Consider the following 27,970-nt stretch of genomic DNA (forward strand, 5'->3'; position numbering starts at 1 on the left):
CGAATCATGTACAAAAAGAAGGTGAGAAATTAAATGGAAGGCTATCCGAATCATGTACAAAACACTGTTGATCTGTGCAAAATTCATGCAGTTTGGTTGATCAATTTAATCAGTTGGTGTTTGGTGTGGGATGTTGGATTGTACATGGTTGGAGCTAGTTGCATGCACATAACTTATCACTTGGAGTTTTTTAATGATGAAAATATTTGGATGCTTTGGAGTATTCAGTATTTTCGGTATTTTAATTGTTAAATTTAGATTTTGAATTTGTAAATAAAAATTTAATAGTTAAAACACTATGAGTATTTGGCATTCTGCATGTGATCTTGTCGACATAAACTGCAATTTGGCAAGTACAAAATTACGCCAATTCTGCATCAACAAAACAACAGTAAAAGGTCATCTATAAATTCATTGTATGATTTATAAGTGCCAGAAATCGAACACATGATGTAACTTGTAAAGTATGAGTTAGAAATTTGTCCATAATCACTGGACAATCTATGGTGTTGAATTGTGAATAATTAGGCTTCCAATTCGAAATAGTAAATAGTAATGCATCTTACCGATAAATGGAAAATGATATTTTTACTTTCACTTGAAAATCCCATGCTTTGTTATGGAATTTTCATCTTTTTTTTTTGGTAATTGGAATTTTCATTTATATATATAAAGCCAGCAACCTCTTTTGGGGTCACAAGCTTCACTAAATTTTTTTGAACAAAAATGCTCTCAAAGCAAAAAATTTCAAAAGCAACCCAAAATAATGCACCAAATAATGTAGGGGGTATTTTCGTTATTTTAATAGTATTTTTTTAATAATAAATTCTTTTTGTACAATTTTTTTAATTAATATCTCACAATAGGCTAATAATGTGATTCAATTAGTTGTTCATTAAATACTATTTTCTCTATTTTTAAACACGTTCAAAACATTTTTAGAAGTGTGTAATGCCGGTTATAAAAAAGATCTTTCACATGTGCATAATAATGTGATTAAATTAGTTGTCAAATGATTTTTGTTTTAACAAACGATATTATCTACACTAAGGGTAGGAGGGTGGGCTTAGCCTTATAATAGACTAGCAATAATGTGATTCAATCAGGTTATTAAATATTATTTTATCTATTCTTAATGTAAATTCAATAAAATGTAAATAGAAAATTGAAAAACCGATTTTATTATTTAAATTCAGCTGATTTGATTGGTTTGTGAGGAGTTTTTTCTAGCATGATCTAAGATTATTATTTACTTCAAATATTTGATTTGATTTTGTCAATTCACACGTATAAATACATTTAAAACATATAAATCGTGCATAATACATCGTAATTTAAAAAATATCTACGGCACGAACGTGAGTACGAAGGCTAGTTAATACATAATCCGAAATGCGAATCTCTCCAACTCCAAAAGCCGATATCTTGAATAATTATGAAACGTTTCGGAATCGAGAGTCAGAAACTTGTGTTAGCAGCTCTCTCTCTCTCTCTCTCTCTCTGTATCTAGCTAGTTAAGCTTTCTAAATACAAATAAAATTACAAACATTTTTCAAACCGGAACCAAAACACAAAAGGCTCATCGCTTCCACCACCGCTTTCATTACTTTCCCCCATTTGTCCTCCTCTCTCTCTCTCTACTCTCTCTCTAGAAACCTTATAAAACCAGGGAGAGAGAATTGAAAAATAAACAAATTAAAAAGCTCAAATTTCTTTTCTGATAACTAATAATAATAATCCCTTCAATCATTCATTCTTTCTACTTCATCTCTCTACCTTGTTTGGATCAGAGACGAAGACCCAGCTCCAACTCGAACGAAAAGCGCCAACTTCACCATGGTAGAAACCAGGCGCAGCTCCTCTTCCAAACGCGCCCTATCGGCCTCCCCTCCTCCCAACCCCAAACGCTCAAAGGTTCGTTCTTTTCCATTTCAATTCAATTCAATTCCTTTTTGCAGAAATGGGTTTTCTGGGTATTTGAATTTTGCGTTGCATGTGGGATTTCGGGGTGAAAGATTTGATCTTTTTGTTCATTTGGGGATTCCCAATTGCTTGATTGATCGGTTAATATTGAAATCCTAGGCGTCTGATGCTTCGTCGTCGAACAACGGAGTTAGGAGTGGGCCGCCGGCGGAGCCTTTGGGTCCGATTAAGGAATCTGGGTCCCAATCTCCGGAACTTGAGCTCCGACCCTCTGATCCGCCGACCACTGATTCGTTGAAGGCAAGTAACGGCTCTGATGCCACCGCGCTGGAGAGATCCCCCGATGCCATACCGGAAGGCGAGGCCTTGGTTTCGCCGCAGCCTTTGGGTACCAATCTTTGCTCTCTATCTCCTTGCATGTCTTTTTTTTTTTTTGTATTTGTATGTGGGTTTTAATTGCATGGATACGTTGGGTTTAGGGTTTGAATTTTGGTTTGTTTTGGGGTTTTGGGTTTGATTTCGAATTTCGGTTGTTGGGGGTTCTCAGGGGAAACTGCAGTCCGTGCGGGTTTGAAGCGGGCTAAGAAGCTTCCAAAGAAGACTGCAAAGTTGAATTCGAAATCTGCTTGGGGAATGCTTATTTCGCAGTGCTCAAAGGTGTGTTTTGTTGCTTATTTTCTCCATGTCATTTGTTATCATTGGTTTCTTTGATCCACAAAACAGAATTTGTTGGTTATTTTAAATATAAAGCCTGTAGAAGATATAAAACTTGATTATGTTATGCTTGATACTCTTTGTTTTGCTAAAAGAGATGACTTTATCGAATTCTTATATCGAGGTAATGATAGCACTCAATAAAGATCTTATTTCCGGTATATCCTTTCAATCAGTTGGACAGATATCTTAGCTAGTGTTAGGTTTTGTTAAATGCAGTACAACATGACACAGAGTAGCTGGGTGAGTGGGCAAGTTTTCCTCAAGAGTGATGGAATGATGGATTAAATTGTCTTAGGAGAGGGCCAAAACAGTGTTTAGGGTATGACAACCAAGAATGTGTAATTGATTGAGTACTACCCCACTTAGTGGGAAAAGGCTTTGTTGTTGTTGTTGTTGATTTCTTTGATCCACAAAACAGAATTTGTTGGTTATTTTAAATATAAAGCCTGTAGAAGATATAAAACTTGATTATGTTATGCTTGATACTCTTTGTTTTGCTAAAAGAGATGACTTTATCAAATTCTTATATTGAGGTAATGATAGCACTCAATAAAGATCTTATTTCGGGTATATCCTTTCAATCAGTTGGACAGATATCTTAGCTAGTGTTAGGTTTTGTTAAATGCAGTACAACATGACATAGAGTAGCTGGGTGAGTGGGCAAGTTTTCCTCAAGAGTGATGGAATGATGGATTAAATTGTCTTAGGAGAGGGCCAAAACAGTGTTTAGGGTATGACAACCAAGAATGTGTAATTGATTGAGTACTATGCCTCCGTCAACACCTACAAGCAGTCATATTGTGTCCATCAGTCCTCACAATAGAAATCCGGTTGTTATATTCACTGTTAGGGTAGATATTGATGGTTCAAGATATCTCTCTTATTCTTCCCGACTTCATATTTGAGCTTAGATATCTCTCTTTTATACTTTTGTGAACGAAGGCAGTTTAGCATACCTAAGTTCAATATGAAGTAGGATTGTAGGAAAGAATATGAAGTACCAGTCTCCATTTGTCAATATGACGATGTCATACATTGCTTTTGCATGCCTTCAACGTGGACCATAGTACTCTTCAGTGGTTCCTTAAAGGTAACTTTATAGTTGTGAGGATCTCATTAACATTGTTGTTGGAGTGCATTCAGTAAAAATAGTTGATGATTATATTGGATTATTTAGGGCATGTCTGGTGATCTTTATGTTTTTGGTTTTTCAGCACCTTTTTACTTTGTTACCGGTAGAGGAACAATGTGTGGGAGAAAGGAGGGAGAAGGGTGAATGTGGATGGTGTGAGGGAGGAGGAAATATGAAAGAGAATGTACCATTCAATATACATTCATTTCTTCCATCTCTTTTCTACCACCCTTTGTCATCCCTCATTTCTCCCATATCTTTCATCTCTATGCCTTTTTATTTATAGAAAGACATCGTATAAAATAGCTAGGTGCCAAAGAAGTGTTTCTTTTGCATTTTCTGTGGCTCATTGTGTGCTTTGAATGTTATCAAGTAGCAAGTTACTGATTTTTTTTATATATTTTTATTGAGGAATGATTCTTACTTGGTCAAGGTGTCCTCTTGTTATTTTAATCTAATTATATGTTTGTTTCTAATGCCTTTCCAGAACCCGCACCTGTTCATTTGTGATACTGTTTTCACTGTTGGTCAAAGTCGTGAGTGCCATTTATGTATTAAAGACCCATCCATTAGTACTACTTTGTGTAAACTGAAACATGTTAAGGTATTTCTTTCATATAGCTTCTACATAAATCTTGACTGGTTATATTTGTTGAACTGGGGTTTGTGAAAAGCTGCTCTTGACTGATATTATTTTCCTTTCAAACAATTTGTTTTTGAATAGCGTGAAGGTTTGTCCACTGCAGAACTAGAAATTATAGGCGGTAACGGTGATGTTCAGGTGAATGAGAAGACTTATCAAAAGGATACGAAGGTAATTCTTAATGGAGGCGATGAGGTTGTATTCAGCTCATCTGGAAGACATGCATATGTATCCTTTTCGCTGTAGTACCATCTAGAGTATAGTAATTATGACATATAATGTTCTCTGTTGGACTTCAGCCCTTCCCTTAACCTAATGCTATGTCTTGTATTGTTCAATTGATTCCTTAACCTTGAATCAGATTTTCCAGCAGCTGACAAATGACAATAATATAGCTGCTCAGGGCATTCCTTCAATTAGCATTATAGAAACCCGGAATGCTCCAGTTAATGGGATGCATATGGAGGCAAGATCAGGGGACCCCTCTGCTGTTGATGGGGCATCAATATTAGCGTCAATGTCAAATGTGCCAAATGACTTGTCACTACTTCCAGAACCTGCTAAAGCTGGTGACGAGCTGCAACAAGATGCAGAGATGACTTCTCTTCCTTCTGCATGTCGAGGTTCAGATGACCATACTCTAGACATTGTGATGAAGGAGAGTACTAACATTAATGATCAGGTTTCAGGTGATAAAGATATTGTTCAGTACCCTGACATTGCGAAAGAAAACCCCAATCTTGATAGCGTTGCATTGGATATGGATACTGAAACCAGGAAGGTCTCTGGGGCAACTCATCAACTAAGGCCACTCCTCCGTATGTTTGGCGGTTCTTCTAGTACCAATTTTGACTTAACTGGCAGCATTTCTAAAATGTTTGACGAGCAAAGGGAAATCAGAGAGCTTCTCCACAATCTTGACCCTCCAATGTTGATATCAACTAGGCGACAAGCATTTAAAGAAAAACTACAACAAGGAATTCTAAGTCCTGATGATATTGATGTCTCCTTTGAAAGTTTCCCATATTACCTAAGGTGCAGCATTTGCCTTTTATGTCGATTAGATCATCATATAATACTGAATTAACTTCCCTAATTGTGATTTGTCCATATTTAGTTGGACTCTTATTGGTAAATTCTGCACTCAGACCTTTACTCATTTTGCATTTTTACAGTGAAACAACAAAGAAGGTTTTGATTGCATCCACCCACCCAAATTTGAAATGTAGTAAGTTTGGAAAGTACTTTTCATCACTACCTACTGGGAGCCCGCGCATATTATTATCTGGTCCAGCAGGTATTTCTACCATTTTATGGTTGGTGATGCTTATAATTCTGTGGTTGATGATGCTTGTAAATTCTGAAATTTTATATTTGCTTTTCCTTTCCTTATTAATTCATTATGTTTTTATTTTAATTATTCTTTTGTAGGTTCTGAGATATATCAGGAGACCTTGGCAAAGGCACTTACGAAACATTTTGGTGCTAGATTACTAATTGTAGATTCTCTTCTCCTGCCTGGTGTATGTTCCTTAATTTCCCCATTTGATCCCTTTTTTAACTTTAATCTTCTTTGCTTACAAGCATATATTTGTTGTTTCTGGTCTTCATTTTTCTAGCTGATTTTCTTTGTCATTTTAGGAATTCAAGTTTAGAATTGTGGATTTTTCTTTTAAATATTTCTTGAAATATACTTCTTAATAGGTTCAGGCACCACCGCCCAAGGATTCTGATTCTGTTAAAGAAGTACCAAGGCCTGAAAGAGTTTCCATTTTTGCGAAACGAGCAGCTCATGCTGCTGGGTTCAAGCACAAGAAACCAACCTCTAGTGTTGAGGCTGAAATTACTGGTGGATCCACTGTGAGTTCTCAGGCACTGCCAAAGCAGGAGACTTCTACTGCATCATCCAGAGGCATTACATTTAAACAAGGCATGATATTTGTTCTTAGAGTGTCGAATGTTCAGTGGATTTCTTATTAGTTTATTGATCCAGAATTATAACTTAACACTATCTGTCTTTGATGTGCTGACCCTTATCGATCTATCCAGGTGACAAGGTCAAATTTGTGGGTGCCATATCTTCTGGTCCTCTGCAGTTGCAGAGTTGTCCTCTTCTAAGGTACTCGATTTGCATGATGGTATAAAATGTTACATTTCTGAGTAATTTGATATTCGTAAGTGGCATTTGTATATATCATTTTCTGAATTAAGAAGAGGGTTTGGTGCCTCAATGTTTGATGTGGCATCTCTTTGTAACTTCCATCTTTTCTCTTCCTTTTATTTCATCTTTACTTAATTGTGTAACTGCAGAATTTATTACTAGTTCATTGTGGCACCTAAGTTGAGAGAAATGATGCTGGTGGAACACCAGTTAAAAATATTCTTCCATGGCAATGCCTTGGCAAGTAATTACGAGCTGCCAAAGGCACTTGATATGTGATAAGTTGGTACATATGAAATTGATTCTCAGCTCCCGTGCCAGTTTGTGGCAAGTTTTCGTAGCAGTCCTTGTTCAAATAGTCCTTTAACAGTTGTTTTACTTGGATTTATAAAAGTATGTCTTCCACAAAACTCCTTGCACTTCAGAATTTTGAATTTGTTGGATGAAGGGTTTCTTTCTTTTATTTGGAAATTTTTACAAATTTCTTTAATATAATTGCCACTATATAAACTTTCTAATGAGTTTGAAACGGAAGAGGAAAAATAGTGCATGGGAAAAACAACAGTAAGCATGCTGTATGAATTTCATGGATCATTGATTGGAAAGTGATTTTGGTTCTAAATTTTGCAGGGGACCATCATATGGTTGTCGAGGCAAAGTTGTTCTTGCTTTTGAAGAAAATGAGGCTGCAAAAATTGGGGTTAGATTTGATAAATCAATACCAGATGGCAATGATCTTGGTGGGCTATGTGAAGAAGATCATGGCTTTTTTTGCTCTGGTGATTTCTGATGTCATGAGTTCTTCCTGTTAGTGCATGATTTTGCTTTATTTTACTTTCTGTATTTTTCTGTTAATAATTAATATTTACTATGCAGCTAGTCATTTACTTCCCTTGGATGTTTCTGGAGGTGATGATATTGACAAGCTCGCTATTGGTGAACTTCTTGAGGTACAATCGCCTGTACTATAGCAAGATTGCCCTTTACTATACCAATATAGTTGCAGTTAATCTGGTATTAATATCTGCACCAAACTTGTGCAGGTTGCATCCCATGAGAGTAAAAGTCTTCCTTTGATAGTGTTTTTGAAAGATATAGAAAAGGTTATGGCAGGTAACCCAGATGCATATAGTGTCTTGAAGAGTAAGCTTGAAAACTTGCCAGAGAATGTTGTTGTGATCGGCTCTCATACCCAGTTGGACACTCGCAAGGAGAAGGTAAAAGGCTGAGGATTTTATCAGTTAGCTGATTTTGAACTCACTATTGTAGTTTGACATTAAAGCATTATTTTATGTTTGCAGTCCCATCCTGGTAGCCTTCTGTTCACAAAATTTGGCTTCAACCAAACGGCTTTGCTTGATCTTGCTTTTCCGGTATGTAAGTTGCCATTATATTTTCCATTTTGTTTTTCTTGGTGGCATGTAATGCTAATGCAAGTTTTAACCACTCATATCTGCATCTATAATCATGCTGATTCTGTAACTATATTCTTATCTGATTAATTTAATTCTTAAAATCTGTTTCTTGTTTGATTTATATTGAATTCTGTCTCGTCCTTTCTCTTTCTCTTGCAACTGTACACAAATTCCCCAAGGTCAATTGAAACGGTGATGAGGGGGCTTTGTTCACATTGAAATATAAATTCAACCATATTTTCTCATCAATTAGGATCACATCTGTATCGGTGCAAATATTTTTCCAGCAGGGAGTCTGGAATTTGTCGTCAATGTTTATCACTAGTTGTTACCCTCTTGTTCATAGATGGTACTTTCCTTCTTAAAATGACACATTTATTGGTTGTGTTCAGGATAACCTTGGTGGTAGGCTGCATGATAGGAGCAAGGAAACTCCTAAAACTATGAAGCAACTCTCTCGGATTTTCCCCAACAAAGTGACCATACAGCTGCCCCAGGTAATCAGCCTTTTTTTCTTGTATGGTCATTGTGCTACTTGTTATTGATTGAAAGCGTTAATATTTGTCGGCTATTTTGGCAGGATGAAGCTTTACTATCGGACTGGAAGCAGCAGTTGGAGCGTGATGGTGAAACTTTGAAAGCCCAGTCAAATATCGTTACCATTCGCTCAGTAAGTACATCTGATCACATCTGCTATTTGTTCCTATTGTTCTTTCTCTTAAATATGTTTCTCATGTATACTGTTCTTACACCCTCTTGTGAACTTATTAAATTACAAGGAATTGAAGATTGATGCACATGTGCTTGCTAACAGCATATGCAGCGTGATCACATCTGCATCTTAGTGGCTAATGTAGTGTTTACTGCTTTCGATGCTATTGCTGTATATTTACATAAGGCTGATGCTTTCAGGTTTTTAACCGAGTTGCTGTGGATTGCCCTGACCTTGAAAGTCTCTGCATTAATGATCTAGCGCTTACAACTGAAAGTGTGTTTTCTTGAACTCAAATTTGCAGGGAATGTTGACTTAAATATTCACTTATGCGGTTCATTGTATAATCTTTTCTTTAACAGGTGTTGAGAAAGTAGCAGGCTGGGCTATTAGTCACCATCTTATGCATTGTTCGGACGCTTTAGTTAAAGATGACAAACTTGTTATTTCTACTGAAAGGTTGTACTATTTCTTAGGACAGTAGTTTAAACATACCGTCTATTATGTTTTCTAATCATATTTTATGATTCTATGCTTACAGCCTTAAGGATGGACTAAACATTCTACACGGCATTCAAAATGAAAACAAGAGCATGAAGAAATCACTTAAGGTATGTTGATTATTCTGGGGGCATACCATAAATGCCTTGCTTCCGACTTTCTGAAGATGAAACGTAAACTAGTTTTTCTATGATCAAGAACTTAAGTGTATATTGTATTGGATTTAACAACATGATTTTTCAGGATGTGGTTACCGGAAACGAATTTGAGAAAAAACTTCTTGTTGATGTTATTCCACCAAGCGATATTGGGGTTAGTTTTGATGACATCGGGGCCTTGGAAAATGTGAAGGACACCCTAAAGGAGTTGGTGATGCTTCCTCTTCAGAGGCCTGAATTGTTTAGCAAAGGACAATTGACTAAGGTAGAAACATGACATACTTTTCGCTTCTCTGTCTTTCATTCTCCCCTGTGGAAAGTGAAACAGTACTATGTTGGTGCTTCTCTTTCATGTTTCCCTTCTGATTACCGTTACTTCTTCTACAGCCTTGCAAAGGAATCTTGCTATTTGGTCCTCCGGGTACTGGAAAAACTATGCTTGCAAAGGCTGTTGCAACTGAAGCTGGTGCAAACTTTATTAACATTTCAATGTCAAGTATTACTTCAAAGGTATTTTTGCATATTATCGTGGTGGTTGGATGTTTATTTTGTGACATCTCTTGAATCCATATTGACACCTTTTAACTTTTTGTTGCAGTGGTTTGGGGAAGGAGAGAAGTACGTTAAAGCTGTGTTCTCCTTAGCTAGTAAAATTGCCCCTAGCGTCATTTTTGTTGATGAGGTTGGTTCAATACATCCATATATTTGTGCTATGTTCAGGGAACTTCTTATTTCTTCTCTTCCCTTTGAGTTTTCTCAAATCGGAAAACAATATTTATACAAAGAGTTTTCTGGAACTGTTTTACAAGCTGACATGATGGGCTATGCAAGAGACCATGTCAGTTTATGAGAGTTTTTTATAGAATCCTTTGTTCATGTGGTTTCACTCAATTTTATTCCCGTGCAAATTAATTTTTTATGGTTACCATTGTAGGTTGACAGCATGTTAGGAAGACGTGAAAATCCTGGGGAGCATGAAGCTATGCGTAAAATGAAAAATGAGTTCATGGTGAACTGGGATGGTTTGCGTACAAAGGATAAAGAACGTGTATTGGTACTTGCTGCTACTAATAGGCCTTTTGACCTTGATGAGGCCGTTATTAGGCGGCTTCCAAGGAGGTAAAATCGCTTGTTTGATTGTTCTGCAGCTACCGCGTCTGTTATATGTCAGTGCAAGTATCATTGACTTCCTGTGTACAAAATTAATCTTATGTGCAGATTGATGGTGAACTTGCCAGATGCCCAGAACAGAGAGAAAATACTGAGAGTTATATTAGCCAAGGAAGATTTGGAAGCTGACGTTGATTTGGAAGCAGTTGCAAATCTTACGGATGGGTATTCAGGAAGTGACTTAAAGGTTGCCTACTAATTTTTCTGAAACCTATCCATGCTGCTTACGAACGTAGTTTTATTTTAATGGTTATATTCTATGTAGTTTTGAATATTTGTGTAATCGGTTGTGTCCCCATTTTGTTGTGCTTGCAGAATCTGTGTGTTGCTGCAGCTCACCTCCCCATCAGGGAAATTTTAGAGAAAGAGAAAAAGGTTGGTTTGCACTGTACTTTTGGTTTTTGAATTCGAAGTGTTGTGTTACAACTAAGTAGTTCTTTCTCCGCACATCGCAGGAGAGAAGTTTAGCTTTGGCGGAGAACAGACCTGTACCCGAGTTGTACTGTAGTACCGACATTCGTCCTTTGAAGATGGAGGACTTTAAACATGCGCATGAGCAGGTACTTTGCGATCTAATATTACTACTTCTTGTAGTATTCTGTGTTGGTCGGAAGCGTTCAGTTGTGTTTCGGGGCTCTGCCGGTCTAATATCGAACTCAATGCAGGTATGTGCAAGTGTGTCATCAGAGTCGACAAATATGAACGAGCTCCTCCAATGGAATGACCTATATGGCGAAGGCGGATCAAGAAAGAAGACGTCTCTCAGTTATTTTATGTAGAGTAGGTATTTTTTTCGGCGTATAGTTCTTTGTTCGGTTTATTCTTCCTTATCGAGCTTATAAGGCGTAGCAAGAGATATCCATGGAAATTCCCGGCGAAGGTCACGCCCCCATTTGTACGATATATATAGGTTTTCTCTTCTTCATTTTCGCCCGTTTCGATATAAATTTTAACTTATCAGTTAGGAATGTCGTTCCGAATGCCTTTTTTATTTGTTATGGGTCCTCCTTTTGCCTGTACATACTAACTGATAAGTGGAAAACATTTTGCAATGTTCTAATATCTGTATTTTTGTCGATCGGTGTACGGAACGGTGATGTTTAGAGTGCTTGAATAGGTCCTGCTTTTGTTAACCAAATGTAGCGAAAATTATGAACAATCTGAACGCTTGAATCGGCGGCGGAAGAAGCCGGCAAGTCGGGTGGGTGAATGGCCTTCGCTTGCTCTTTTTTTTTTTAGGAAATCAGAATCAACAATAACCGGGCAAAGATGCCAAACAGAACAAAGAGAGCCTACACCGAGGCAAACAGCCACCAACTACTAGGAAAGGGTAGAGCGCAGAGGTTACAGAGAAAACACGACGCCGCAACCAATGCTAGAGCGTCCCCTCCACGCAAAACCAAAAACCATTAAGGTGGACAAGGTAAACCATCATTACATAATACATGAATCAAGGAAGATGGGGGTCTATCTACCCACACATGATCACATACTTCCCTACTACTTCGCGACGCCATTAGGTCCGCCGCCGAGTTGGCTAGTCTTGGAACCCAAGACCAGCGGCAATCAAGAAATTCCTTCCCCAATCTAACACACTTCAGAAGAACAGGGAAGACATCCCAACTGCCTTTCTTAGCCATGTCCCTCAGGCAAGAAATCGATTCCAACGAGTCGGACTCAATACTAATCCTCCTCCAACCCATCCTCTTGCCAAGCATACACCCGTGCAAGATTGCCAAGGCCTCACCCATAGCCACACTAGTAGCCAATACACCTGATCTACTGGCAGCAAGAAACCTCCCTGCCTCATCCCGTGCAACAATTCCCGTGAATCCCCTTCCATCACATGAACCCCAACTAGCATCCACATTTATCTTAACGAAGCCCTGACACGGAGGAGACCAACAAGCTTCAACCAACTGCACTTGTCCCCGAGGATGAGGCGTAATCCTAGGACCATCCCTGGCATTTTTAAATGAGGTGACCGATAAGGAAATGACCAAAATAACCTGCCTAGGATGAATTGGTTGCTGGTTGAAAAGCAAATTACATCGGGCTTTCCAAATATTCCAACAAGTGAATGCAATATACGATAGCATATTTTTCCTCACCTCACTCGCCCCCCTCGCTGAATCAAACCTCTGGAGCAGCCAGCCCGCCCAAGACGAAGTATCCGTCTGGTTAATCCTCATACCCAAGCTTCCCCTGAACCAAACAGCCTCCACCCACGGGCATTGCAAAAATAGATGCACAATTGTTTCATCCTGTTTTAGACAAATAGGGCACAACGGAGATGGGGCAGATCTCCTTCGGAACAGGTTTGCCATAGTAGCCACAACTTTGCTCTCTACAATTTGCATGGAAGCTTTAGTTGGGTTCCAACTTTACACAAACTAAGGGTTTCGACCGATTTCTCATTTACACGGGGTCAAGGGCTCGGATTTTTTGTTTTTAGGCTCCGGACATTAAAGTTCAAAGAGGATTCAAATTTCAAATTTGTGTTCAATCAATAGAATCCAAACGAACAAAAATAAGTTCTAACATCAACATGATTATTCATGCCGTGGGTCAAGTTGACACGAGCAGTGTGTCGGTCTCCACCCCTCAGAAGTATAAGTTAGTATCGAACTTTTATACTCATATAAGATATTTCACTTATATGTGAATAAAACCAAAAAAAATATTTTAAAAATCCACGTCAGCACGTAGCACTAATAAATAGACAAAGGGTGTGCGGTTGTGCAGATAGCTGACTCAGACTGCGTAACGTGACGATTCGCATTTGCATTTCGTCCACCGCGCAAATCCAAACTACCAGAAAAACAAATCACGCAACCAAAGCGCGACGTCGCCGCCCAAGGACCTCCGAATCCATGGACCTCATGTCTCATTCCTCCACCTTCCTCCTCCCTACGATCCCGCCCAACCAAACGCCGTCTCCCACCTACGCGCTCGTCTTGCTCAACCAGAGCCTCCCGAGATTCGCTCCTTTGCTCTGGAACCACGGTACTTATCCTCCACCTCTCCATTTTCCTCTTCGTTTTTCAAATTTTCAGCTTTCGATTTTGTTTCTCTGAGCTTTTTTGTGGTGCGTGTTTGTGTAGAGCAGCACAACTACGTATGTGTGCCGATGGCGGTGCCAATCGCGTTTACGACGACATGCCCCTTCTGCTGCCGCACGAAAACGCCGTAGATGTTCGGAAAAGGTTTTTTTTTTTATTGTTTTCCTTGATTTTTTAAATTATTTTTTTGGGGGATTTTTACTGTAAGTAAATTGTAAAGTATGGCTTTTGATTGATTCGATTCTTTAACTGTGTTAGCTTAATTGTAAAAGTTGATTGCTTTTTTAAGCTGTTTAAATCCGTTGCTTTTTCCAGACCGCTTTTTGTTGTTTGAAGCAATTTCTGCTTACTTGCTCGATTTTTCTCGAATTTTTTTTGAAGTTGATTGCTTTTTGAAGCTGTTCAAATCCGTTGCTTTTTCCAGACCGCTTTTTGTTGTTTGAAGCAATTTCTACTTGCTCGATTTTTCTCGAAATTTTATGTTTCTTTAGCTATCTGTTGAAGTTTTGAAACTTAAGTGGGGTGCTGTTTGGAAGGCATATGGTGGAGTGTAATTTTCCCTTGTGTTTATGATGACGAATTTCCGCTTTTTGATACTAAGTGCTGATGTTTGTGCCAGGTACAAGCCCGATGTTATTAAAGGCGACATGGATTCAATCCGAAAGGATGTCTTGGAATTTTATGCTAGTATGGTAAGTGAGCTTGTTTGAACACGGATCTTCTGTGTAATTCTTAGTATGTTTAGCTGTCATTCCTTGTCATATCTACCAAACTTGTGGAATTGTTTGTTAATGTTGTCATCCTTGGAGTTATGTTGCATTTGATGTCGCGGTGGTACTGTTGCTAAATTGCTAATTGATTTGCATACATGCGGTGCTCTGGAGTTTTCTCAGGATGTCTCTTTTGCTATTTGAATGCAGGGAACTCAAATTATTAATGAATCTGAGGATCAGGACACAACCGATTTGCATAAGTGTATAACATACATATGTGACTCGGCACCAAACCTAGATAAGTCTAATGTATGTTGTGTATTATTATCTTTCCAACATTCGTTTTGTTTTTCTACTGGAATTTAGTCTGATTTTGTAGGTGCTTTCGTATAACTTTCGGTAACTAAAACTGTGTCCTTACTCCTTGCAACTTATTGTGAGTTGGGTAGTCAAATTTGTTGATTACAGATTTTGACACTTTGCTAAATAGACTGCTAGTTTGTTTTTCACCTCTATACATGAACTGAGTTTCTTCCCGATGTATTGCCAGCTATGCATTCTGGTTGCTGGGGCACTTGGTGGACGGTTTGACCACGAGATTGGAAACATCAACGTGTTATGTCGATTCTCAAACATTCGAATAATTCTCATATCTGATGATTGCCTCATCCATCTTCTTCCAAGAACACACCGCCATGAGATCCATATTCAGTCTTCTGTTGAAGGCCCTCATTGTGGACTCATACCCATTGGGATGCCATCTGGAAGTACTACAACCACTGGACTTCAATGGGATCTCGGTGAGTATCTCTTAAGAGCGTAAGGCTAGTTAATGCTTACTTTTATTGTATTAGGGGTTCACTTAGCATATACTTTTCTGGTCACCTCTTCCAGTTCTGACCTGCTTAAATGTGACCAAAAAGGGTAAAGGTGTGTCTAATATTGATTTCATTGTTCATGTTTCGAGTTATCTAACAGCCCGTGTACGGCAAGACACTGGTCACATATTCTATCTAATTTGAGTGGGAAACGTATGTGCAAGTCACATATGGTTTGTTGGTGGGAACTGCATTGAGACTTGGGTTGAGGGCTTTCTTTTACAGTGTGGTATCATTGGGATGACATGGTGAAAACATTTGATCTGTTCGTAGCTGTGCAATTTATTACCGGAGCCTAACTCGCGCTTTACTTTTCTTTTCCAGCTGAAACGGAGATGAGGTTTGGTGGTCTGATAAGTACATCAAATATCGTCAATGGAGAGAAAATAACAGTGCAGTCAGATTCAGATCTTCTTTGGACTATAAGCATTAAAAAGATGTAGTGCATTTGGAGATGAGGTGGGCAAAGCTGCAGATCCCACAATCTATTCCTTCCGTTTCCAAGGTTCCTTTCACTTAGCTGTGTAAGTTTGTTTTCGGGTTCAATTTTCATTGGTTTTTGGCGATCCTTATACGAAGAACGTTGCATCATGTTTTCGCTCCCCTCTTTTGAATTCTGTAACGTTGTTTAAACTCCATCCATATCATATTGTATTTTTGTAACTATTCTAAATAAAAGTCATATTTACTATGTAGAAGAAGATGTTGGAGTCCTTCTGCACACAATCTTTTGCAAATTTGTGTTCTTTTCTCAATTTCGGCTTAAATTTTGTTGTCACATTTCCTTTTCTTCTTGCCCCCAGTGGCATCAACATTGACCAAGAGCCTAAAATAGTGTGTAGGCACCGGGGGCAAGGTTTTGACGGAATTTCTTAGGGAGTTGACGAAAAAGTTCATAGCTGTATGTTTTGATGAGTTAAGAGATCAATGGTTAATGATTTTTAGTTGATGGATCATTACATTAATTGAGTTAAAGTTGAGAGACCATTGCTACAATTTTCTCTATTCTAATCACTACAAATGTAACTGTTTGTTAGATCTGAAGTGCCACGTAAGATTTTTCCTGCTCTAATAGAATTGAGAAACTCACTCTAGAAGTTTAAAGTTTTTGCCCACTCTCTAAATTTAGAGACTCACTATCTGACGAAGAATTTTTTTTCAGTTATTAAAAGATGCCATGTCAACTTGTTCCTACACAAAATAATTTTTGTCTAGAGATTGTCACTTGGAACCGAAATACGAACCAAATCGAATTGCACCAAACAGTTTGGTTGCGGTTTTGAAACCAAACCGCATTGTAGGGATCGGTTGGGTTTCAATTTTGGCTTTTGAAAACAACATCAAAATCGAACCGCACCGCAAATACTAAAAAACATTTAATTAGATGTCCATATGAGATGTCATGTTTTAATTGGTTTTTTGTTAGAGTTTCAACATTTAGGGGGGTGTATTCAATTGGGATTTTAAGGGATTTTAATTCTTTTAATGAATCTAGGGGTATTCAATCAGGATTTCAAGTGATTCTCTGAAATTTTAGGTGTATTCAATTAGAATTTTAAGATAGTTTATTAAAATCCTTAGAAATCTGGGTGTATTCAATTAGAATTTTAAAGAAGTTTATAACATTCCAGGTGTATTCAATTAGAAATTGATTTTAAAGAATTTGAGAAAGTTGAGGAATTAGAGAGAATTAGAGAGATTTCGTAGTGTATTTTAAGCATCTACAAATCTCACCTCTTCCCATGAGATTTCAAGGGAATTGAATCAAAATTTTATATGGAATCTCTACAAATCAATTAAACTCTATAAAAATCCATGGATTTATAAATCCATTAAAATCTCTCACATTTTCAATTGAATACACCCCCCTTAGTGTCTACTCAACAACATTAGAATATCATCATTCATCATTTACTGCATGTTTGCTTGCTGCATATATAGTTGCTGGAGGTTTGTTTGTGCATATATTGTCCTAATTTCAAACAGAAATAGATTATCAAAACATCCTCACACATGCGTTCATTAATTAATGTATTGTGTAGAAAATGATACCGTCTTATGGGTAGATAGGTGTGTATTTTAAAATGTACATTTCTTTCTTAAAAACCGAACTGAAACAGCACCGAACTGGACCAAACGATTTGGTTTCATTTCGGTTTTGGTTTCAAAACCTCATCGAACCAAACCGTAAAAAGTTTCAGTTTTGATTTCGGTTTCACTCAAACCGTGCCCAACCCTATTTTTCTCAACTCGATTCTTATTATTAAATGATGAAAATTAATAAAATACTAAAAATATTGTGGAGTCGGTTGGAGCGTGATTGTAAAGTGGCAAAATTTGGTCTTCAAATTGTTACTTAAGTTAACAAATTTGTATTTGTATTTGAAGAGTTGAGTTTGGTGAAAGGGGCCGACTCTTTTTGTTTTGACTTGTAAAAACCCGCTCGATAACCGCTCAGCTCAGAGAGAGAGGGCAAGTGGAAGCAGAAGCCAGCCGCGAAAAGCTCGGTCCTTCTTCGCGATCCAAGCCTGTGTACTGGTAATCTTCTACATTCTTCAGCTAGGGTTTTGTACCGCATCATCGTCTTCTACCTAAGAACTCTGACCTTTTCATAATTTTCAATTTTTTTAGGGTTTTATTTTATTGCTTTTTTGCTTAATTTCTCTCCCTAATTTGTTTCCAGGCCTCTTGATTTTCTCTAGGTTCGATTTCTGAGCCCTAAAAAATGGTACCTTACTCTCCCTGATTTCTTGTTTTGTGATTTTTGTTTGGTTTCTCGGAAAACGGAGGGAATTGAGCTGAAATTATATGAAACCACACAAATCTTAGGGCTTTTTCCCCTTTTGAGCTTGAAATTTTGGATATTTTTGCTTCACTTTGTTAATTTTTACTATTGCAGCTTCCTCTTTCTTTGCTCAAGACTGCCCAAGGGCACCCTATGGTAAGATCTTGTATTGTGCCTTTGTTGTTTGTGATGATTCTGGAGTTAATATCACAATTTGACATAACCCCATTTTTTCAATTTGTTGTCTACTGAGAATTGTAATTTGTGGGTTTTCGTGTGCTGTTCCAGTTGGTAGAACTAAAAAATGGGGAGACTTACAATGGGCATTTGGTCAACTGTGATACTTGGATGAACATCCATCTTCGAGAAGTTATTTGTACCTCCAAAGTAAGGGTCGTTTCACTCATATTGTTAAGTTTTGGTGGACTTGAATTGTTATATTATGATGTTACGAAGAATTTCATTAAATTTTTGTTCGAATACTGTGTAGGATGGAGATAGGTTTTGGAGAATGCCTGAATGCTACATCCGTGGGAATACTATTAAGTATCTTAGGGTTCCCGATGAGGTATGCTTTGTGCTTGCTATAAACTTTTTGTCTTTACTATTCCCAGCATTCGTTTTCTGTCATCAGACCTGGAGTATGGTTCGTGCTGGTTAAGGACAAAAAGTCCGAACAAAAGTTTGATTATGGTTTAAGGGGAGCCATGTGTAACGTTATAAAAATACACTGACACAACCTTGTTACGTTTTGATCAATTACTTCTGTATAGTGTACAAGGATAACACATGCAATAGGAGTTTTGATTTCATCCTGCTTTATTTGCTCTGATTTTGTTCGAATACTTTAGAAGCTTATTGAATTGATCTAGTTCTGTTGCCTTTTGTATTTCAGGTGATTGACAAAGTCCAGGAAGAAACCAAGAATCGTTCAGGTATGATATTGTTATCTCATTTGGTAGTGTAGATCTTTTTATTTTCTCTCCCTGCATCCAAAATGGGTAAAGGAGACTTCTTGGACCATTCTTTATACGAATGCCTTCGACATTAGACAACTATCTATATTATCTGCATGATATAGCTTTATCCATTGAGAAATTGGTCTCTAACGTTGTGTACTTTGATAAACTTCCCCAGATAGGAAACCACCTGGAGTAGGTCGTGGAAGAGGAAGAGGTAGGGAGGATGGTCCTGGTGGACGACAGGCTAAAGGCATTGGACGTGGCTTGGATGATGGTGCTAAAGGTGCTGGTGGAGGCCGAGGCAGAGGTGGACCTGGTGGGAAGGCCGGAGGAAGCAGAGGTAAACACTTGTTTCTCATCCGCCCCTTTCAACAGACACCCTGATAAGTTCATAGCTTATAAGTCATATCATTATGAATCCATATACTGGACTCAAGGTTTATTCTTTGTTTTTCTGTCAGGTGGGGGTCGAGGCCGAGCTTGATTCAGCTTAGATGGGCAATTTGCTACTTTTAAAGGCATTTATTTAGCCCAACGCTTGTGTCAACTGCTGGGTTTTTGTCGTTGTAAGGAAGGCTTCTTATCATGGTAATGCAATTTATATGGAATGGTTCTTTCAGTAAAAACGTAGCCGATGTGTTTCTGTTCTGTAAGAAATGTTTGAAAATTTGACGTTGACGATATATATTCATCTTTTCACTCTTATTACAATCTGTCTTGGTGGTAGTATCTCCAGTGTGAGATGGTAAACTTTAATTAGCAGTACGAGGAGGTTTACAACTCCACCTCTCGATCGGTCAGGGTGGTACATAGTTGGAAAATTAAACAAGTGACATGAATTCAATTTTCTTTGGATCAATCTCTCATCTGTTTCCATTGAAACTTTAGAACATTGTAAATGGTGAATAAATCATACAAATATGGTACAGGCGACCACTATCCTTACCGAAACAGAAATTCAAGAGTTCAAAACATCCTTTTTTTCTAGTAGGGTTGGTGCCGTGTTGTGTTTCGGGTCCTAGGTGATCTTGAAACCAGCGCGCTTGAAATCCATGATCGGTTTATCTCGGGTGCATTATCTGATAACCAGCAACATAACCGGCCATCTTCACCGCCAGTCCATCCAAAAATGCCGTGACCTTGGCTGGATCCGCTGGGCGTGCTCGACATTGGCAACACGCTTCGAACAACACCTGTATGCCCACCTCCAAGAACTGCTTCAGCGGACCCTATAGCTTTGTTTCCTTCATAACTTACAGGGAAGTAACCTAAAGTGCCAGTATCAGTGCCACCAATTACCCATAACTTTTCTGCTTCTCTTGAGTAGTGGCAATCAACAAAATAATCGACCTGCCAAACGGAGTTTTTACTTGGCTTGGCTAAAAAGAAAAGCACTTTCCTACGCTAAAATGATGGCATGCATACGAAGTTTATCGATATCCTCCAATGTAACAGCATACAAGATGCATATCAAACGAATAATATGAAATTTTCAATTAAGGCTAATCAATAACTAGTAGACTAAAAGAGCAGAATCTGTTAAAGAATGACTTACATCGTCGAGTGTCCAGCCTTTAGAAGCCAGAGAACGAGCATCCTGGAAGCTCGTTTCGCTTGCATCTTTCCAGTCCCAGATACTACATGAGCGGTTATCAGGTTATAAGTCAGGGGAAATATAAGAAGCACAAGTACATGTTTGTACTCAAAAGCCAAGCCATCTGTCTTAACTTCGATCCTGTTTCGCGAGTTACTCCACTTGGGGTAAAAGATGCAAATCACTAACCAACCCAATACATGTTTATGAGACTATAGAATAAAAGTGGTGCATAGTATGACGGGTGTAAATTCATGATCAATTGATAGAAAGAGATACCTTAAGGTCTCAATATGGGTTAAACACCAAAGCTTTTGATATGTCTCTCCAAAAAACCCAACCTTCCCAATCGAAGTGCCAACATTTAGTACCTACATATTTTAGAAGGTAAAATGTCATGACTATGCAACACTATAAACTTTAAACCTCTTCAACTTGAACTTACTGAATCTAGATGATTGTCTTCATTGATATCTCCTTCGGTATCAAATATACACATCAATCCATCAATGGAAGCAGAAAGAAGCTTGTTTTGATGATCAGGGATGAAGTGAACCTATTGAAAACATGAAGTTATATATGCCGCCTAGTTTTATCAAGTTGCACAACCTTCATAATGCAATTTGGCGGAAGAAAATTTTTCACATAGCTAACCTAAACTGTCAAATCCATATGTTAAACAAGAAGAAGATGGATTAGAACGAACCTGGGTAACATCTTCTACATGAGAGTCCTCGAGACATGCTACTTGTTTATCGTTCCTCCAATCCCAGAATAGTATCTGAGTATAACAAGTCAAATAGCAAGAATGGGGAAAACAAATGAGATATTATCTGTCGAAATAAGTGAAGAATCATAAGCATAAAAACTTAAAATAGTTTTGCATCCAATGAGGTCTAGCAGACTAAAGAGTAAATGTGGAATGTTGAGCGCGCTATCCTCTGAAATTTTAGCCTATAACTGACACGATCTTCACTAATGTGGAACATCGAGTTATTGATAACACAAACATAAAACTAGAAAAATAACGAGCTACATGACAATCTTGACTAACTAATGACCAGAGCCGCAAAACACAATTAAAGCTGTTACAATAAATGCAGCACCTGAGTATCACACCCTGCGGCTAGAAGATTGTTCCCTGATCCTCCGAACGAAAAGCTGAAAATCTCTTGAGAAGAGCCGGAATGGAAAGATGAAACCTGCAGCATTAACAATCAAACAAAAACAAGTTAAGAAACATATGTTTATGTATGCAAAACATTGTTTGTTTATGTCTGCAACTGCAACTCGAGAAGCGAACCTGTTGGAATGTGCGCGTGTCCCAAGCTCGAATAGTTCCATCAGATGAGCAAGAGTGCAGGATATGTGGAGTTGATGGACCAGAGAATGCAATTTGGTTGATAGTTGCAGAGTGGCCCTTGCATTCTCCGTAGTACTGGCCCGTCACGGGCGAGTACACCTTCACGGCGTTGGTCGAAAGCGAAACTGCCATTGCCGTCCAATCATCCCTTCCACCAAAACCCCACAAAAATTCAACACCCAATGAATAATCATAAAACCCAAATAAGCACAATCCTTCTGGTTTCAGAACAAATTTACAAAAACGAAGAGATTGAGGTAAAGTGCGAGCTGACGAACGCAACCCAAAGGTGGAGTTGTTCAAATCTCAGAATTTTCCTGGGAAACAAACAGAGTAAAAGTTCGAAAAGGGACATACTTGGGGACGATTTGGAAGACATAGTCGTCGCCGAAGTTTGTTTGGATGGAGTTTTTGAGGGAGATACGCTTGAAAGGATCAGGATTGGACGGTGGTCGTTCCTCCACCTCCATGTCCGTGGCTTCCATCTCTGTCTGTCTCTGTCTCTGTCTCTCCCTTTCCGGCAGTCCGGCTGGACAAATGAACGTAATTTGGGGTTTAGGGTTTTAGTTCCGCTACGGTAGAGGTCAGCTAACTCTCGAAGATTTTAGCCACTTGGTAGCACTACGACATGAATAGTTACAAGTGCGAGGTTTTAAAGTTTGATTCTTGTTTATGAGAAATTTAAATCATATTATTATGACTAGTTCATTGTGAGATTTAGTCTACTTTGCAAAACTTTAGTGTAGATACTATTGTTGGTTAAAAAATACATTAAAAAAAAAACACTTCTAATTTTTAGTTGGTTTGAAGAGCTAATAACATTAGATTGTTAGATATTTAATTGTTAAGAGAGAAGAAAATCGGATAAAATTGAACCTGTACTAATATGCATAAGCATTCAACTACAATAAAACGTCATATGCAACCAATCTATCATAAACTTAATGTGTCATTTTCGCCACATTGTAACCTTAAAATTCATGCAGTGTGTTCGAAAAATGTACCAACACACAAAACTTCGTGTGCAACGTTTTAGGCATAAGCAGTATTCTAAAAGATCCTGCGTAAACACTGGAAGTGAGTCATTGCCCCGATTAATCTCGAAACGTTAAAAAAATAAAAAAAGAAACCTATACCCGCCTAACTTCCCACCCAACCCACCTAGACCTGCCTAGGCAACCGCCTAGACAGTTTAGGCTAGTTGGGCGGTTTAGTGACTTGTTGCTTTTTTTGCTTTTATTTAAGAAAATAACTTACTTTGCGACTCTCGCTTAGACAAAAAATTAGTAACTTCCGTTTCACATTTTATTTTTCAAGAAGTTTTAAGAGACTTGTTAGATACTTAGAAGAACATCCATTATATCCTAATTCCCCTACATTTTCAATATGTTCTAGTATTTCATAATTTATAATTCTATAATAAAATTTATATATCTCAAAATAAACATTTATTTATATTATATTTGGCCTATAACTCTTTGGCCCATTCGGTTGGAGATGGTTTTTTGTCAAAGAGCTATGTATGACTTATCGCCCTTTGGCCACATCGGTTGGAGATGATATAAAATATGACATAGCAATGTTCATTAAAATATAATTTCTTGCAGGGCTATAAGGCTAAAGGGAGCCCTTTAGTCATCCTTCGGTTGAAAATGGCCTAACTCTCTTAGTTTTTAGCCACTTGGTACTACTACAATATTCTTATTCACTTATAAGTGAGAGGTCTTAGGTTTGATTCTCGTTTATGGGAAATTTGAACCACATTATTATGGCTAATTCATTGTGAAGCTTAGCCCACTCCATGACACCTTAGTGCATATACTATTGTTTGTTAAAAAATACATAAAATAAAAAAACCTCTTCTAATTTTTAGTTTGTTTGAAGAGCGATGACATTAGATTGTATGATACTTAATTGTTAAGAGAGAAGAAAATCGGATAGAGTCGAACCCGCACTAATGTACATAAGCACTCAACTACAATAAAGCGTCATATGCAACCAATCTATCATAAACTTATGTGTCATTTTCGCCACATTGTAACCTTAAAATTCATGCAGTGTGTTCGAAAAATGTACCAACACACAAAACTTCGTATGCAACGTTTTAGGCATAAGCAGTATTCTAAAAGATCATGTGTAAACGCTGAAAGCAAATCACCGTCCTGATTAATCTATAAGCGTACATAAAGAAAGAAACTTATACCTACCTAACCTCCCACCCAACCCACCTACACAGTTTAGGCGAGCTGGGTGGTTTAGTGACTTTTTGCTTTATTTGTTTTTATTTAAGAAAATGACTTGCTTCATGACTTAGACAAAAAATTAGTAACTTTTATCATATATTTTATTTTTTCAAAAAGTTTTAAGAAACTTGTTAAATACTTAGAGGAACATTCATTATATGCTAGTTCCCCTACGTTTTCAATATGTTCTAGTATTTCATAGTTTATAATCCTATAATGAAATTTATATATCTCAAAATATTTCTGTAATTATAAAATATAAATAAATTTCATTCAATTAAAAAGTCACCTTGATCCCGCCTAGCCCGGACGCCATGCACTAGACTCCACTAGACTCCAACAGCCCGTCCGACTAGCGCCTTTTAGAACTTGAGCATCCGTAGTAATACTATTGAATTTTCCTCTTTTTGGCTTAAATACTGAATAAACAACTTACATAACTAAAAATTTATCAAAAACAACGTTCAGTCCAAGCTTTGAACCCACGATTTTTATTTTTATTAATTTTTAATTTTCCAATTTAAAGATACGTCTATAACAAACACAACATAACTCAGAGGGTAAGAGGACACAATGTAACTCATAGTGTAAAAGGGTTAACCCATAAGCAGGCAAACAAATCAAATATCCATCACTCAGAGGGCCTGGGTGCCTTAAAAAGGACACTAGTAGGAGGATTAAAATCCTTAAAATCCAGATCCGAGAAACAAATAACTAAAAGTACAACACGCTGCGTACCGCAACTTCTCTAAACCCAGAAGAACTCATCATTTAGCTAACACGAATGACGGGCGAGGATTGATTCGCACGGTTAGATAAAAACACACCTTTAGTAACTGAGGTGAAAAAAAGAGAAGAAAACACTCCATAGCCATGCAAGAGCTTGGCTGACCCTATCGGCAAGGGTCAGTAACACAAAATTATGCGTTCGTGGTAGCTTCCTTTTTCTCTTCTGAAGTACCAGCTCCGTCCTTACCAGCATCCTGCTCTTCGGCTTCCTTGTCGGTGGCCTCATCTTCTGGCTTTGACAGTTCTAGGTCTACATTAAAAAGCAAACATTATTGGTAACCAAGACAGAACATGCGACGATTGCTTTAGCAATCTTTATATTACTTATCATCCAACAAATGAACAGATTAAAGTAATTTTACATGCAACGATAAGCAGGCAAAAAATCCAAAGCAAGAGCTTATTCGAGGTAGAAATATTTAAGACAGAGAATTTGACCCTAAGATTAGAGAGCAGGAGCATTACCCCAATGCAATGGTCTGCATCAAAACCACAACGTAAACTCCTCCTAGGCACCCGAAACCTCAGGACTGAGACTGTCTAGGTAGAGTTATGTCCCAGCACCATTCGTACATTTAAAAATGTGGAAATAACTTTTAATATCGTGGAATGTTTAATCCTATATCTTGGTGTTTTGAATTCTAGACCTACACTTCCTAGTGAGATGTTTATCCATACTCGGCATGCCACTAAAGATTAAGCGAATAGTCTTCTTACCTTCGTCACTATCATCGAAGTCACCCATTCCTCCCATATCATCACCTCCCATGCCACCGAATTTCTGCATAGTATAATTAGAGTCAGAACAAAATATAGAAACATCAAAACAATCCAGGCAAGGGAAAACACCATAACTTAATATTTACTAACCGAGAAATCCATTCCTCCCAAATCCATGTCACCAAGACCTGATCCTGCTGAAAACAAGAAGTGGCAGTTTAATCACAAAGTACAACAAACATGCTGTTTTCGTCAAATTAAACATTCTGAGGAAATGCAACAGAATATGCGAGCTGCATACCGGCAGTGTCATCATCCTCATCTACCCATTTGTCCCAATCTACTTTGACATAATGCGGCGTCTTTCCATCTCCACTCAATAGCTTATTCCACCATGCTGGCTCCGCCTTCTCCACAATACAAAAGATACTCCTCACGCCAACATTAATTTTGCTTTCCTACAACACAACGCAACATACATGTCATACAACAAAATAAGAACCAGCATAAACAACAACATCTCGTAATAACGTAAGAGCATTTGTGATTGCATATACAAATCCTCACCTCCACATTAACCTTATCAAAAAGATCCAGTTTGAGTTCATACTGGTGATTCTCCGCACCAGCACTAGCCGAGAAGCTGAACACTCCCTCGGGTTCAAGCTTAACCTTGGCGTCCTTCGCATCAGGCAAAAGCACAGTAATGAAAACCTTATCCACCCTTTGAGCCCACTTCACCTCCGGATGACGACTGCGAAATTCGCAGCACGTTTAGCCAAAAACAAGCCCCAAACATGCATCAAAATCAAGTGAATATCACCCATACAAAAACTAAAATCAAATTCTCTCCGTGATTTCTTTCTGTTTTCTATAAATTTCGAACCCAAATATCAACAGAGAATTAGGGACAAATAAGTATACTTAAATCACTATAACAATTGTTCAATCCAACAGATAAAAAATACCCAATAAAGCAAAAAGATTCCCATATATTAATTCAATTTCTCGAACAATATTAAACATAGAAACACGAATAAAATTGAATTTAACCATAAATTACAGAGTTTACAAGTCTACAGAGAGCAATCGGTATCAGAAAAAACATACAAAAATTGCATACCAAAGAAAACAATGGCAGGAATGTAAAGACGAAGAAATCAGAGGGCGAAAGCAGAAGAATTGAATAAAATTGAAGAGAGAAAGATGAGATTTTTACCTCATGTTTTTGCAGGTAAGGAGAGAGAGAGAGAGAGAGAGTGTATGTAAAACCCTAGAAGCTGGAAAGAAAGCAGAGAGAGCAGAGCTTGAGTTTTACGGCCTTGCGGGAAGCCTACGCAATAGCAATAAAGAAAGGAGAGTAAGAGAGATTACGCGATGCTTCTAGACTTGTAGGCTTTCTGGGCTTTCGTACAAGGCCCAAACTCTGTGAAATCAGTCACAGTAAAATGAAGTGGCCCATTAACTCATTTTCCTAGGCCCATTATGTGTTAATTTTTATTTTTTTTAATATACAAAACGATGTTTAGAGAAATGAGTGAGTTGAGCACAGGATCTCGAGTGCATGAGTAAATAAATCTTTCATGTTATTATGTATGTTTTAATAACCCCCAGCCGAACGGGCACGTAGGCATCACTTTAATTTTTGCTTTGCACATATACCCTCATGTTGGGAGGGGCTTATAGCTCAAGTAACGACATTTTTTTGCAGGCATCACTTTAATTTTTGCTTTGCACATATACCCTCATGTTGGGAGGGGCTTATAGCTCAAGTAACGACATTTTTTTGCACATCTGATGCCTCCCAAAATTTACATGGATCATAACATGAGGGTAGTTTGGTGTTGTTGTGTTTTGAAATAAAAAACTGCTTCTGTTGTGCTGTGAGAATAAGTTTATTTTTGCCGCTTCACGTTTCAGCTTTTTTTCATCCAAAATTGTGAAAATAAGCTGTTTTTAAGTATTTACCAAACACCTTTTTTAGCTCAGTTTTTTTTTGTACCCACTTTTTATAAAAGCACATCAATACCAAACCAGTACTATATATACTAAGTTATGAAATTTTTATGCACACGTGATGCCTACGTGGCATCGACACGAAGGAATTCAAAGCAACTCTCCCTCCCAAAATTTGTCAAAACATGCATAATATATATATATATATATATATGTATGTATGTATGTATATGTATATGTATATGTGAACGCGGAAAATTCCTGAAACGAAAGAGACAAGAACAACGCGCACAAACAAATATTAAGTGTTTGATGATTTTGGGTTACAATCTCTCTCTATTTTGATCCTCTGATTCGATCTCCGTAAGGTGTT

General features: G+C 37.8%; 5 protein-coding genes across 10 annotated transcripts; 3 read left to right on the forward strand and 2 right to left on the reverse strand.

The window, feature by feature from the left end:
• The first annotated feature begins 1,493 nt into the window (after window positions 1–1,493).
• LOC126615117 (uncharacterized) lies at window positions 1,494–11,608 on the forward strand. Of its 3 annotated transcripts, none has more exons than XM_050282864.1 (27): window positions 1,494–1,914; window positions 2,083–2,311; window positions 2,471–2,580; window positions 4,260–4,376; window positions 4,497–4,643; window positions 4,777–5,450; window positions 5,591–5,712; window positions 5,847–5,938; window positions 6,126–6,345; window positions 6,465–6,534; window positions 7,207–7,355; window positions 7,453–7,526; window positions 7,620–7,793; window positions 7,878–7,949; window positions 8,384–8,488; window positions 8,572–8,661; window positions 8,904–8,979; window positions 9,066–9,162; window positions 9,245–9,314; window positions 9,448–9,627; window positions 9,750–9,872; window positions 9,961–10,044; window positions 10,297–10,481; window positions 10,581–10,719; window positions 10,848–10,907; window positions 10,988–11,092; window positions 11,198–11,608. In XM_050282864.1, exons 1-27 carry the CDS (start codon window positions 1,837–1,839, stop codon window positions 11,309–11,311), a joined length of 3,756 nt encoding a protein of 1,251 aa, XP_050138821.1. In that variant the 5' UTR covers window positions 1,494–1,836; the 3' UTR covers window positions 11,312–11,608. The 3 variants fall into 3 exon arrangements, with proteins under 3 accessions (XP_050138821.1, XP_050138820.1, XP_050138822.1); XM_050282863.1 differs by having other exon boundaries at window positions 1,495–1,914; window positions 6,120–6,345; XM_050282865.1 differs by lacking the exon at window positions 4,260–4,376 and having other exon boundaries at window positions 1,495–1,914; window positions 6,120–6,345.
• Window positions 11,609–13,277: 1,669 nt separating this feature from the next.
• LOC126615118 (thiamine pyrophosphokinase 1-like) lies at window positions 13,278–15,886 on the forward strand. Of its 2 annotated transcripts, none has more exons than XM_050282867.1 (6): window positions 13,278–13,538; window positions 13,642–13,738; window positions 14,214–14,286; window positions 14,515–14,616; window positions 14,858–15,107; window positions 15,510–15,886. In XM_050282867.1, the coding sequence occupies exons 1-6, from the start codon at window positions 13,406–13,408 to the stop codon at window positions 15,626–15,628; spliced, it is 774 nt and encodes a 257-aa protein (XP_050138824.1). In that variant the 5' UTR covers window positions 13,278–13,405; the 3' UTR covers window positions 15,629–15,886. The 2 variants fall into 2 exon arrangements, with proteins under 2 accessions (XP_050138824.1, XP_050138825.1); XM_050282868.1 differs by having other exon boundaries at window positions 13,402–13,538; window positions 13,637–13,738.
• A 1,678-nt stretch (window positions 15,887–17,564) lies between these two features.
• Window positions 17,565–19,637, forward strand: LOC126614854 (probable U6 snRNA-associated Sm-like protein LSm4). 2 transcript variants are annotated; one of them, XM_050282532.1, is made up of 8 exons: window positions 17,565–17,723; window positions 17,869–17,913; window positions 18,085–18,126; window positions 18,259–18,357; window positions 18,461–18,538; window positions 18,866–18,905; window positions 19,108–19,272; window positions 19,394–19,637. In XM_050282532.1, the coding sequence occupies exons 2-8, from the start codon at window positions 17,911–17,913 to the stop codon at window positions 19,414–19,416; spliced, it is 450 nt and encodes a 149-aa protein (XP_050138489.1). In that variant the 5' UTR covers window positions 17,565–17,723; window positions 17,869–17,910; the 3' UTR covers window positions 19,417–19,637. The 2 variants fall into 2 exon arrangements, with proteins under 2 accessions (XP_050138489.1, XP_050138488.1); XM_050282531.1 differs by having other exon boundaries at window positions 17,573–17,776.
• A 139-nt stretch (window positions 19,638–19,776) lies between these two features.
• On the reverse strand, window positions 19,777–22,501 carry LOC126614840 (WD repeat-containing protein GTS1-like). Its single transcript, XM_050282508.1, has 8 exons — window positions 22,247–22,501; window positions 21,830–22,037; window positions 21,633–21,728; window positions 21,233–21,307; window positions 20,972–21,082; window positions 20,806–20,897; window positions 20,488–20,569; window positions 19,777–20,282 (listed from the first exon to the last, which is right to left on the reverse strand). Exons 1-8 carry the CDS (start codon window positions 22,372–22,374, stop codon window positions 19,917–19,919), a joined length of 1,158 nt encoding a protein of 385 aa, XP_050138465.1. The 5' UTR covers window positions 22,375–22,501; the 3' UTR covers window positions 19,777–19,916.
• A 2,184-nt stretch (window positions 22,502–24,685) lies between these two features.
• LOC126614849 (uncharacterized protein OsI_027940-like) lies at window positions 24,686–27,001 on the reverse strand. Of its 2 annotated transcripts, none has more exons than XM_050282521.1 (6): window positions 26,861–27,001; window positions 26,209–26,395; window positions 25,943–26,099; window positions 25,792–25,835; window positions 25,639–25,702; window positions 24,686–25,171 (listed from the first exon to the last, which is right to left on the reverse strand). In XM_050282521.1, exons 1-6 carry the CDS (start codon window positions 26,863–26,865, stop codon window positions 25,053–25,055), a joined length of 576 nt encoding a protein of 191 aa, XP_050138478.1. In that variant the 5' UTR covers window positions 26,866–27,001; the 3' UTR covers window positions 24,686–25,052. The 2 variants fall into 2 exon arrangements, with proteins under 2 accessions (XP_050138478.1, XP_050138477.1); XM_050282520.1 differs by having other exon boundaries at window positions 25,792–25,838.
• Between the last annotated feature and the right edge of the window lie 969 nt (window positions 27,002–27,970).

The sequence above is a fragment of the Malus sylvestris genome, chromosome 3 (assembly GCF_916048215.2).
Source record: "Malus sylvestris chromosome 3, drMalSylv7.2, whole genome shotgun sequence".
NCBI lineage: Eukaryota > Viridiplantae > Streptophyta > Magnoliopsida > Rosales > Rosaceae > Malus > Malus sylvestris.

Bases quoted from the DNA above. Each gene is read 5' to 3' on its own strand.
- LOC126615117 (XM_050282863.1), top strand. From the start codon at position 1,837: ATGGTAGAAACCAGGCGCAGCTCCTCTTCCAAACGCGCCCTATCGGCC. The intron at 9,628-9,749 runs GTAGAAACATGA...CTTCTTCTACAG, and splicing joins GCAAAGGACAATTGACTAAG to CCTTGCAAAGGAATCTTGCT. The intron at 10,482-10,580 runs GTAAAATCGCTT...TCTTATGTGCAG, and splicing joins ATTAGGCGGCTTCCAAGGAG to ATTGATGGTGAACTTGCCAG.
- LOC126615118 (XM_050282867.1), top strand. From the start codon at position 13,406: ATGGACCTCATGTCTCATTCCTCCACCTTCCTCCTCCCTACGATCCCG. The intron at 13,739-14,213 runs GTTTTTTTTTTT...TGTTTGTGCCAG, and splicing joins GCCGTAGATGTTCGGAAAAG to GTACAAGCCCGATGTTATTA. The intron at 14,287-14,514 runs GTAAGTGAGCTT...ATTTGAATGCAG, and splicing joins TGGAATTTTATGCTAGTATG to GGAACTCAAATTATTAATGA.
- LOC126614854 (XM_050282532.1), top strand. The intron at 18,127-18,258 runs GTAAGATCTTGT...GTGCTGTTCCAG, and splicing joins CTGCCCAAGGGCACCCTATG to TTGGTAGAACTAAAAAATGG. The intron at 19,273-19,393 runs GTAAACACTTGT...TTTTTCTGTCAG, and splicing joins GAAGGCCGGAGGAAGCAGAG to GTGGGGGTCGAGGCCGAGCT.
- LOC126614840 (XM_050282508.1), bottom strand. From the start codon at position 22,374: ATGGAAGCCACGGACATGGAGGTGGAGGAACGACCACCGTCCAATCCT. The intron at 22,038-22,246 runs GTATGTCCCTTT...TTTTGGTGGAAG, and splicing joins GTCTTCCAAATCGTCCCCAA to GGATGATTGGACGGCAATGG. The intron at 21,308-21,632 runs GTGCTGCATTTA...TGTTATACTCAG, and splicing joins CCGCAGGGTGTGATACTCAG to ATACTATTCTGGGATTGGAG.
- LOC126614849 (XM_050282520.1), bottom strand. The intron at 25,703-25,791 runs GTTAGTAAATAT...TATACTATGCAG, and splicing joins TGGGAGGAATGGATTTCTCG to AAATTCGGTGGCATGGGAGG. The intron at 25,172-25,638 runs GTAAGAAGACTA...TTTTTAATGTAG, and splicing joins CTTCGATGATAGTGACGAAG to ACCTAGAACTGTCAAAGCCA.